This window comes from Ursus arctos, unplaced genomic scaffold (genome assembly GCF_023065955.2).
Source record: "Ursus arctos isolate Adak ecotype North America unplaced genomic scaffold, UrsArc2.0 scaffold_12, whole genome shotgun sequence".
Taxonomy (NCBI): domain Eukaryota; kingdom Metazoa; phylum Chordata; class Mammalia; order Carnivora; family Ursidae; genus Ursus; species Ursus arctos.
This window is the reverse complement of record NW_026622786.1, coordinates 69,100,447-69,111,718: the sequence shown is the minus strand read 5'-3', so window position 1 is coordinate 69,111,718 and position 11,272 is coordinate 69,100,447. Positions and strand designations below refer to the sequence as shown.

General features: G+C 37.6%; 1 protein-coding gene across 4 annotated transcripts in view; it reads right to left on the bottom strand.

Annotated features, from left to right (window-relative positions):
* The window catches only part of PIK3R3 (phosphoinositide-3-kinase regulatory subunit 3), a 155,995-nt gene that overhangs the window by 7,153 nt on the left and 137,570 nt on the right, over nucleotides 1-11,272 (bottom strand). For all 4 annotated transcript variants that reach the window (XR_008958848.1, XM_048220282.2, XM_026498190.4 and 1 more), the window contains exons 7-9: nucleotides 10,118-10,294; nucleotides 7,520-7,594; nucleotides 6,900-7,070 (exon numbers count right to left, since the gene is read on the bottom strand). Coding sequence is in view for 3 of the 4 variants with exons in the window: in XM_048220282.2 (XP_048076239.2) it covers nucleotides 6,900-7,070; nucleotides 7,520-7,594; nucleotides 10,118-10,294 (423 nt within the window). In the remaining variant the exon portion in view is untranslated. The remainder of the gene's footprint in view (nucleotides 1-6,899; nucleotides 7,071-7,519; nucleotides 7,595-10,117; nucleotides 10,295-11,272) is intronic.

The following is an 11,272-nucleotide window of genomic DNA, read 5'->3' as shown; positions in this document are numbered from 1 at the left end:
TTTTTAATTCTCTTGGCTAGAGAGCCAGGCGTGGAACTGCTGAGTCATAGGTATCTCTTTTTGAGGAACTGCCAAACTGTCTTCCAAAGTGGTTGCACCATTTTATACTCTAGCCAGCAGTGTACGAGGGTTCCAATTTTTTTTTTTTTAAGATTTTTATTTATTTATGTGACAGAGAGACAGCCAGCGAGAGAGGGAACACAGCAGAGGAGTGGGAGAGGAAGAAGGAGGCTCCCAGCCAAGGAGCCCGATGTGGGACTCGATCCCAGAACGCAGGGACCACGCCCTGAGCCGAAGGCAGACACTTAAGGACTGCGCTACCCAGGCGCACTGAGGGTTCCAATTTCTATACATCCTTGTCAACCCTTGTTATTGTCCTTTTTTATTATAATAATCCTAGTGGTATCTCATTGTGGTTTTGATTTGTACTTCCCTAAGGACTAATGATGTGGAGCATCTTTTCATATGTTTATTGATTATTTATAGATCTTCTTTAAAGGAATATCTATTTTCTTTGGTTAAGTTCTCAGTAGTGCTATTACTGAGTCATAGGGTAGTTCTATTTTTAATCTTTTAAGGAACCTCCATACTGTCTTCCAGAGTGGCTGCACCAGTTTGCATTCCCACCAACAGTACACAAGGGCTCTTTTCTCTCCACATCCTTGCCAACACCTGTTGTTTCTTGTGTTGTTGATTTTAGCCATTCTGCCAGGTGTGAGGTGGTATCTCATTGTGGCTTTGATTTGCATTTCCCTGAGGATAAGTGATGTTGAGTATCTCTTCATGTGTCTGTTGGCCCTCTGTATGTCTTCTTTGGAAAAATGTTCAGGTCTCCTGCCCATTTTTAATTGGGTTATTTGGGTTTTTTGTGTGTTGAGTTGTCTAAATTCTTTATATATTTTGGATATTAACCCCTCACTGGATATATCATTTGCAAATGTCTTCTCTCAGTCAGTAGGTTGCCTTTTTCTGTTGATGATTTTCTTCACCAAAAAAGACACATGCACCCCTATTTTACTGAAGCATTATTTACAATAGCCAAGATATGGAAGCAACCCAAGTGTCCATCAAGATAGATGAATAAAGAAGATATAAGAGATACACACATAGAGGAATGTTACTCAGCCATAAAAAAGAATAACATCTTACCACTTGCGACAACATGGATGGACCTGGAAGGTATGATACTAAGTGAAATCAGTCAGAGAAAGACAAATAACCATATGATCTTACTCATGTGGAATTTAAGAAACAAAACAAATGAACAAACAAGGGGGGAAAAAAGACCAAAAAACCCTCAGACTCTTAAATACAGAGAATTGGTGGTTACCAGAGGGAAGGTGGATAGGGGGATGGGTGAAATAGATAAAGGGGATTAAAAGCACAAGTTATCTTGCTTAACTCTGAGAAACGTATAGAATTGTTGAACTACGTAGCACACTTGAAACTAACGTAACACTATGTTAATTGTACATGAATTTTTTTTAATGTCTATCCAAATCCTTTGGCGTTTTTTTAAATGTCCATTTTTTTAAATATCCATCCAATTTTTAAATTGAGGCCCTTGGTTTTTGTTTTTGTTCTGTTTTTTTTTTTTTTACAGTTAAGGGTTATGATTTAGACACTAGTTGCTTAACAGATACATAATTTGCAAATATTTTCTCCCAATCTGTGGGTTGTGTTTTCACTTTGATAGTGCCCTTTGATATAAAATGTTTTTAATTATGGTGAAATCAAATTTATCTAGTTCTTCTTTTGCTGTTTGTGCTTTTGGTTTGTAAGAAACCACTACCTAATTCAAAGTCACAAGGGTTTATGCCTATGTTTTTGAAGTATTTTATACTTTAACTCTTACATTTAGGTCTATTATCCATTTTGAGTTAATTTTTATATATGATGTGAGGTAGGGGTCCAACTTTATTCTTTTGCATATGGCTTTCCAGTTATCCCAGCTTCATGTGTTAAAGTCACTATTTCTTCCCCATTGAATGGTCTTGAGACCCTTGTTAAAAACCAACTGACCATAAATATAAGGGTTTATTTCTTGACTCTCAATTCTATTCATTGATCTAAATGTTTATCCTTGTTAGCACCTCACAATTTTGATTACTACACCTTTGTTTTGTAAGTTTTGAAATCAGGAGGTGTACTTCAACTTTTTATATTCTTTCAAGATCATTTTGGCTGTGCTGGAGCCCTTGTACTTTCTTATAAATTGTAGGATCATTTTGTCAATTTCTGCAAAAGTCCAGCTGGGATTTTTGATAGGGATTACACTGAACATGTAGATCAATTTGGGAAGTTATTTCTATCTTAACAATATTACATCTTTTAATCCATGAACACAGGATGTCTTTCCACTTACTTAGGTCTCCCTTTAAGTTCCTTCAATGATGTTTTATAGTTTTCACCATACAGCTCTTGCACTTCTTTTTGTTTTAATCCTAGGTATTTTTGATGATACTATATGTAGCATGCCTTCTTCATTTCATTTCCAGATTGTTTATTAATGGTATTTAGAAATACAACTGATTTTTGAATTCTGATCTTTTAACCTGCAACCTTGCCGAACTTATTTGTTAACTCTAATAGTTTACATCTTCCTTACCAAACTGGATGCTTTTTACTTTTCTTGTCCAATTACCCTAACTAGAACCTTTTGTACAATGATGGTTAGAAATGGTGAGAGTGGATCTTTGTTTTCTTCCTGATCTTAGGGGAAAGCACTATCTTTCACCAGTAAGTATATTAGCTCTGAGGTTTTCATAGTTACCTTTAACAATTTGGGGAAGTACCCTCCTATTCCTAGGTTGTTCATCCTTTTTTTTTTTTAACATGAAAGAGTGCTAGATTGTGTCAAATGCTTTTTGTGATTCTACTGAAATAATCATGTGATTTTTGTCCTTTATTCTATTAATGCGGTATATTATGTTCATTATTTTGTCTTTTGTTTTCTTTTATGTTGAAAATGCCCTTGCCTTCCTGGGATGAATTCTACTTAGTCAGGGTATATAATCCTTATATGCTGCTGGAGTTGCCTTGCTAGTATTCTGTTGAGGATTTTTGTTTCTATGTTCCTAACGGATATTGGTCCATAGTTAACTTGTGATATTTTTGTCTGGTTTTGGTATCACAGTAATACTGCCCTCGTGAAATGAGTTGGGAAGTGTTCTCTCCTCTTTTTTTGGGGGGGGGGGGGAGTTTGTGAAGGACATCTGTTAATTTTTTTTTTTTTTTAAATATTTGGCAGAACTCACCAGTGAAGACAATTGGGCCTGGGCTTTTCTTTGTGGGTAGCTTTTTTTAAATTATTAATTCAATTTCTTGTTATAGTTCTATTCAAATTTTCTGTTTCCTCTTAAGTCCATTTTGGTGGTTTGTGTGCTTCCAGGAATTTGTCCATTTCATCTGGGTTTTAATTTTTGGTATATGATTGTTTATAGCATTCCCTCATTATCTTTTTTTTACTTCTATAAGGACAATAAGTAATGACCCCTCTTTCATCTTGATTTTAGTAATTTGTTTCTTCTCTGTGGGGATGGGGGCAGTTTAGCTAGAGGTTATAATTCAGTTCTATCCCAACTTTTGGTTTCACTGATTTTCTCAATTGTTTTCTACTCTCTATTTCATTTACTTCCATTCTAATCTTTATTATTCCCTTCTTTTTGCTTGGGTTTAGTTTGCTCTTCCTTTTTTAGTCTCTTAAGGTGGAAGGTTACTTTATTAATATGTGATCTCCTTTTTTTAACATAAATGTTTACGGTTATAAATTTATCATTTAGCACTGCTTTAGCTGAATTCTGTGAATTTTGATAAGTTGTGTTTCTGTTTTTACTCATCTCAAAGTATTTTCTAATTTCCCTTGTTTTCTTTTTTTTTTGATCCATTGGTTATTTAGGAATGTGTTGTTTACTGTCCACATTTGAGGATTTCCCAAATTTCCTGCTGTTTTTGATTTCTAGTTTCTTTCCACTATGGTTAGAAAACATATTTTGTGGGATTTCATTACTTTTAAATGTATCGAGACTGTGGCCTAACCTATGGCCTATCCTGGATAATGTTTCATGTGCACTTAAGAAGAATGTGTATTCTGCTGTTGTTAGGTGGAATGTTCTGGATAGGTCTATTAGATCTAGTTGTTTTATAATATCGTTCAGATCTTCTGCTACCTTTCTGATCTGTTAGTTCTATCTCTAATCAAATTTCTTATCCCAAATGGCAATAAGGATCACAAGTGCTCACTACCTGAATCCTTAACCTAGTGAATACAGGCATTGCTAGCTGCAGGTCTTTACCCTAAGAAGGCTGTAGAGTTAAGCAATTTCTTCTTGGGCTTCTTGATGATATCATTAATAGAAATTAAAATGGAAGAACAAATGAGTTCCATGTGTGACTTCCTACTACATGATCATGTTAATTTTGCTATGAAAATCTAAAAAACTGAACATACTCATATTCCTACTTCAGCAAATGTTCTAAGTATACTGGGATATTACTGTAGGCAGGCTTCCTGTAACCAGAATGGCTGGCAAACAAGCAGGAGTCTTTGTGATGCCAGACTCTTTTGCTTCCAACCACCCTCAGTGTGAATGCCAACATGATATAAAACTGCAGGTGGTATTCATAAGCAAGGGAAATCCACATTGCTGTGGACTTAAGTCTGGTCAAGTCTGTGGGTAAAGGAAGGAGAAAAAGAATACACCTCCTCAAGATACTCAAGCTGCTCCTTGGTCTCCCAGGAATTAGCTGAGCTGCTGGGCAGCACCTTCCACCAACCAAAGTCCTTAACCCACAGGATGCCATCCAATGACCTGGGTGAAGGTGAGGGTACCAACGCAATGGGCTTATTGCCTTTCTTCTTATTATTTTTAAAAGATCTCAATTTCTGTAAGAACCATCCTATCCTGACATTTCCACTCAGATAACTTAAGCATTTCCACTCAGGTAACTTAAGCAGCCCAGGTTAGAGAGAAAAGAATGTTTTAAATAATTGTAGGGGCACCTGGGTGGTTGAGTCTGTTAAGCATCTGACTCTTGGTTTCAGCTCAGGTCATGATCTCAGGGTCCTGGACCAAGTCCCAAGTCAGGCTCCGTGCTCAGTGGGGAGTCCGCTTCCCCTCTTCCTCTGCTCCTCCCCCTGCTTGCATGCTTACTCACTCCCACTCTTTGTCTCTCTTAAATAAATAAATCTTTAAAAAATATTTAAATAATTGTATCTTTGCAAAACAGTAATCCAACGCACTTTTCAAGTCCTCCCCCATATTCTGCCCATAGATATCCCATTATTCATCCTTTCAAAGTCCAGTTCTAATGTTACAACTTCTATAAAACCTCCCAACCCTCTCCATCTCCACAAGAATTAGCAGTTCTTCATATTACAGCCTGCTGATGATACCTATTTCACAGTGAATTCTATTTATCTTGGATATTTAATTGTGAAATGAAGAAAGTATGGTGAAATGGAAAAACATGGGCTTTGAAACCAGGTAAACTTGGATTCAAACTCTGACTCCATAGATAGACCACTAAGGACAAATGATCATGTAAAGCACTGAGCACTCTGTTAACATGAGGGGCTTTGTCCATCCTCACCACCTTGCCCTCTTTGAGGGCAAAATCATTTTGTTATTTTTGCTTGCTTTCTGACATGTCCATCAGTAGGATCATTATCATGATATTGGTAGATAACATTCACTTATTATGGACCAACACTGATCAAAGCAAATTACATATATTAACTCATTTAATATTTATAAAAACCCTCAAGTAGATATTATTATTCTTATTTTTCAGATAAGGACATGGGACAAAGAAAGGCTAAGTAATTTACCCTGGGTCACACATCTGGTAAGTAGAGTCAGGATTTGAATGCAATATATTTGGTACCAAAGCTTGCTCTCATAACAATCATACTATACTTTCACTCTAAGTGTGGTCTTTGTCAATAAAGGAGTATATACAACACTTAGGCAAAATGTGACAGGCATGGTTAGTTGTCCCCAGAATTTCCTTTCCATTAAAAGGAAACTAACAGAGGCACCTGGTTGGCTCAGTCAGTTAAGCTTCAGACTCTTCATCTTGGCTCAGGTTGTGATCTCAAGGGTGCTAGGGTGGGATCAGGCCTCACCGCAGTGGGCTCCGTGCTCAGCAGGGAGTCTGCTAGAAGATTCTCTCCCTCTGTCCCTCCCCCTACTCTCACACACTTGGCGCTCTCTCAAATAAATAAATCTAATTAAATAAATAAATGGATGGATGGATGGAAACTAATAAAACAGGCTTTTCCAAACAAAGTCATAATAGCATCTTATGGAAAATACCCAACATTTTTGATCACTACCCCAACAGAATACTACGTAAGTGCAAAATTTAGATAGTTGTTCTTCTGAAGTAAAAACAGTTCTAATCAAGCCTTACTTAAACTGACACAGAAGCCCAAATTAAACATGCAGGAGACTACTACAAAATTATGTGATCTTTTTTAAAAAATTTTTTTCAACTAATTTATCTATTTAAAGTAGGCTCCACAACCAATGTAGAGCTTGAACTGATGACCCTGAGATCAAGGGTCACACCCTCTACTGACTGAGCCAGCCAGGCACCCCTCCTTAGACGATCTTTCAATTGAAGATCTCACATTACTTTTCACAAATACCTGAAAATACAATAGCAACATTGCAGGGCTAATCTGCTTACCATTTGAAATTAAAATCCCCCAAATAATTTCAGATATCTTTTCTCCTAAAGCAACTAATCGTTTTCTTTATACAAATATTAAAGGTCTAAGCCATAGGTCCTCATTACTGTACTTCAAATAATTTTAACTGAATTTTATGAAGGGCTGAGTTTCTATTAATCAATGCAGAAATTTTCAAAATGTTAAACCCCCAGAGAAGACTTACACCACAGAGCAAGCATAACATCCTTTCTTGCTACTCTCACGAATTAAAAATGCACCATCAGGTTTCCCATAAAGCAAGTCCTCTGCTTGTACTCGATTGATATCCTCAACAAACCAGGTTTTCTCATCATAATGGGGCAGGTTTTCATCTTCCTCATTGATAAAATAGGTCCTAAAAATTAAATGTTAAAATATTATTCTAACAATCAGGTTACCTACATCTAAAAGCAAACTCATGAATAAAACACTCTTCTAAATCTTTAACCACGAAATGACAAAGTAAAACTACAATTTCTTGGACGTTTTTTAATAACTTCATTATTTGCTATTTGCAAATAATAACTTCATTATTTGCAGAAAGCACAAAATTCACGCATCTCATCCAGTCAGCTGACACAGGAATGTCTGAATGAGCAATGTTTATGCATGCAGCTTTCACGTCAGGTCACGTGGCTCAGCAGGTCTCTGACCTCAAGTGCCTGTAGCAATTCAATTTAAAAGAGGTGCAAAGTTCTTGATTCAATGTCCTCAAGTGACAATGAGAGTCAACATTTAGCATGTATAAAGGCCCATGTCTTAGATGGGGAACAAAACCCTCTGATAGAAAGGTAGAGAACTTACTCATCAGCCTCCTCATTCTTGATTCCCAGCCAGGCATTTAGGCGCTTCTGTCTCACTCCTTTGTGATTGAGCCATCTGCCAGAAGGAAGACATCACTGTCAGTATCTGTGCAAACTCAGCCTGAAGTAGACATGTCCAAGCCAACCAAATTTCCGGAGTCCAGGAACCTCTTATTTTAACCCACTCCCACTGAAAGTGGCCCGAGATTTCCTTAAACTAGTTTCTCCTTAACTCTTCCTCCAACTTTCTGCAAAAAAGCAGAAACACAGGGAGTTACTTGAAATTACGCACTTCTCTCATGTTTCATTTTCCTTTTCTAGAAGATTGTACCACCATAAGCACATATATACTTGTACTCAAACACACAGGGACATCTGTTTCTGAAATCATTGGTTATGTGAGCACGGTGTCACATTTGCAATCCCCGCTAAGCCAGAAGACTCAATTCCTGTGTGGCCCACTATACTGAGTTAAACATTCTAAAACAATTTCAAGGTCTGTTCTTGTACCTAAGCAAGCCACAAGAAACTCAGGATGGCAATCTGAGTAATTAATACAAATTTACCTCATCACTAGGCAAATCATAGTATTTTATTTTTTTTAAGGAATCATTTTTTTAAAGATTTTATTTATTAGAGAGAGAACATGAAAGAGAGATAGATCACGAGCAGGGGGAAGGGGTAGAGGGAGAAGCAGACTCCCTGCTAAGCAGAGAGCCCAATGTGTCAATCCCAGGACCCTGAGATCATGATCTGAGCCAAAGGCAGACGCTTAACTGACTGAGCCACCCAGGCGCCCCAAATCATAGTATTTTAAAATATACCAAAATTTTAGATGTAAAACAACATACCATTAAATTTAGTTCCACTGACATGGCCACTGGTCTAAAAATTTGAGCGAGTATAAAAACTTTTTCATTCTTCACCATCCTCCAACCAGGCTCCTGATCATTTAGGTCTCCTCATAAACATCATCTCCTCAGGGAGGACTACCCTAATTATCCTAACTAAGGCAGTCCCCTTGTCACTCATTCTCTATATTTTACTTTATTCTATCATCTTCATAGCACTTGCGTGAAATTCATTATTTTATATTTTCACTTAGGCTGGTCTCCCCCACTAAAATGTAAGCTGCTTTTAAGAAAGGGGTCTCTGTCCTATTGTTCATGGCTATTCCCAATGCTGAAAACAGTGCCAGCATATAGTAGATACTCAATAAATATCTCCCTAAATACCCTAGTTATCTTTATTAGCAGATAATGATTTATCACCCATGGTATTATCTGAACTCTTATATTTAGTTTACATAACTCGTTAAAGGAACTTTTCAAGGTCTAGTTTGCCACACTTATTCATGCCTTTTGGGATGGTATATTTTTTAATAATCTCATCACTTTCCAGAGCAAACAAGGGCTACCATTCATTCTTTTGGTCCGTGGCATAAGCCTTCTTCTTGGGCCTTTCTTCAGCTTCATTATGTGACCAGAATCACATAACCTTTCCAAGAGCAGACACACCCTGATTTTAGTCAAAGTACCTGCTTGCCTTGTTTCCAAAGCTCTTCTATATGCCATGTGTACTTGCTTGACTTTTTTTTTTTTTTTTTTTTGGCCACAACAGCAAACTGAAGTGATCTCTAGAGAGGGGTTACTAAAAACTACTCAGCACAGCATAGTTCTAATTGTTTGCCCCCAAAACTTATCACCTTAAATTTTACTCTACTGAAACTCAATAGCCACTGTTCCCCACCTCTAAGCTTTTTATTATCTCCCCTCTCCCTTTTTCATACAAAGAAACCCTGAAGTCTAAGGAAAATCCAGTCAGAGGTCTTTACTTTGTCTTCTACCAAGAGTTTGAATCAAGTTGTGTTACATGCACGAAAGTCACCTATAAACATATTTCGTAGCAGTCTATTCATTACCTAGAACAAAACCTAATATATTTTCCTTTCTCGTGGATTCTCTAAGACAGTCATTTGTCCTAAAAATCTAACACCTTGTTCTGATAATATAGCTTTCAATCTATAGTTGAGTAATATCCCTATATCTAGCTAACAAACAGTTTTCTGTAATATTAAAAAGTTGAGTTTCACTCCTTAGGTCAAATTATCTTGCATGTCTGCCATTGGCACATTTCTATTACTTGAATACAGAATTTCATTTCTTAGATATAAAAACCCTTTAAGAGACTGTTCTGTATACTTATTTGTAGGCCCTCACTCTTAGTATTCTTGTCTGTGCTCATGAGGGGTGATTTCTATTTCTGTGGTTTACTATGTAATCAAAGATTCTGGTTTTTGTATTTAAGTAAACACTAACCTGTCCTTTTTAAGCTATACTACATTGCTCATGCCACACCCATCCTCTGAGATTTCCCATTTGTATGGACTAGAATCTAGAATGCTACATTCTGGTTTGCCCCACATGTTGACTTTAGGTAAACTCTGGTACCACCAAGTACACCCAGGATTGCTTTCCTGTATTCTTAAAATCTCACTGGCCAGTTCTCAATTACAAATCTCTTCCTCTCCCTCTAACATGTCTAGTGCCAGCAGTAATCTGGTGCTGGTGTTTCTCCCATACAGGCCCAGACTACTCACACAAGGTGCTGATCTCGGATCTTGCGCAGCTGGATCAGGTCAGGTTTGATGCTGTTCATTTTTTTATCTATTTCCCGGTTGTCCAAAGCTTGTTTCTTCAAATCCTGCTCTAGACGCATTTTGCTATCATGAATCTCACCCAGACGTGATTTCAATTTGTCATAATTCATCATAATTCTGTGAAAATATTGACACAGTAAGGCTAAAACAGGAACCAAGCAGAAACGTTCTATAATGTGAGCATAGTCCTAATACCTTAAGTGTGGTAGACATCTGTTTTTGCCCAGTCCATATCCATTCTCATTCTGTTGGTAATGGCACCTTGATGTTCCCTGTAGGTAAGGGCTCCTGCCCCCATCTCAGAGTCACAGGTGAATATTCACACAACCCAGCCCAGCCATTAAGAGTATTCCATTACATCCTATCCTTACCCTCAGGCCACAGTGGCTGGTTCAGGAATGGAAATCATACCCTAACTGACCCAATGAGAGTCAATTCTAGTTTGCTAAAACTATTGTAAACAGAGATTCTCTCTTCCCACTGAGATTGCTAAGTTATAAATATGTGATTCTAGGACTCCCAGCAGCTATACTGCCACCTCATAGGGAAAGCCTGCCTGAGGATGAAGCCAATACAGAGAAAAACTAAGGCAAAAGACAGAATATGAGAGAAAGTCCTGATGAGCTTGTTTGGGCCCTGGATCCAGTCATGACTGAACAAGTAAAGCTGTACGTATGATCTTCAAGAGGCAGCACGATGTAACAGTTACGAGCAACAGCTTTGCAGTCAGCCTGCCTGCCTAAGTCTGGATCTCTGCCCTGCCACTTACTGCATGGCCATGGGCAAGTTATTCAGCTTCTCTGTGCCTTCATTTCCTCATCTGTTTAAAATGGGTGTCTACAATAGTACCTACTTCACTCAGTTAGTATGTGAATTAAATGTGGTAATACATGTAAAAAGGACCACACGGTGCCTGTACGTCTTGGCCAGCACTCAGCAGATAATGACTATAAGCTTTTCCAGCACACAAAGTCTTGCTGTGCTCTGAAGGCAGTAACTGTCCGCATCACTCATTTGTCACTCAAAAATATGTTTTTTTATTACTATTAAAACATCATCAGCTACTTTACCTCCCTTTGCAACAAAACTACAAGT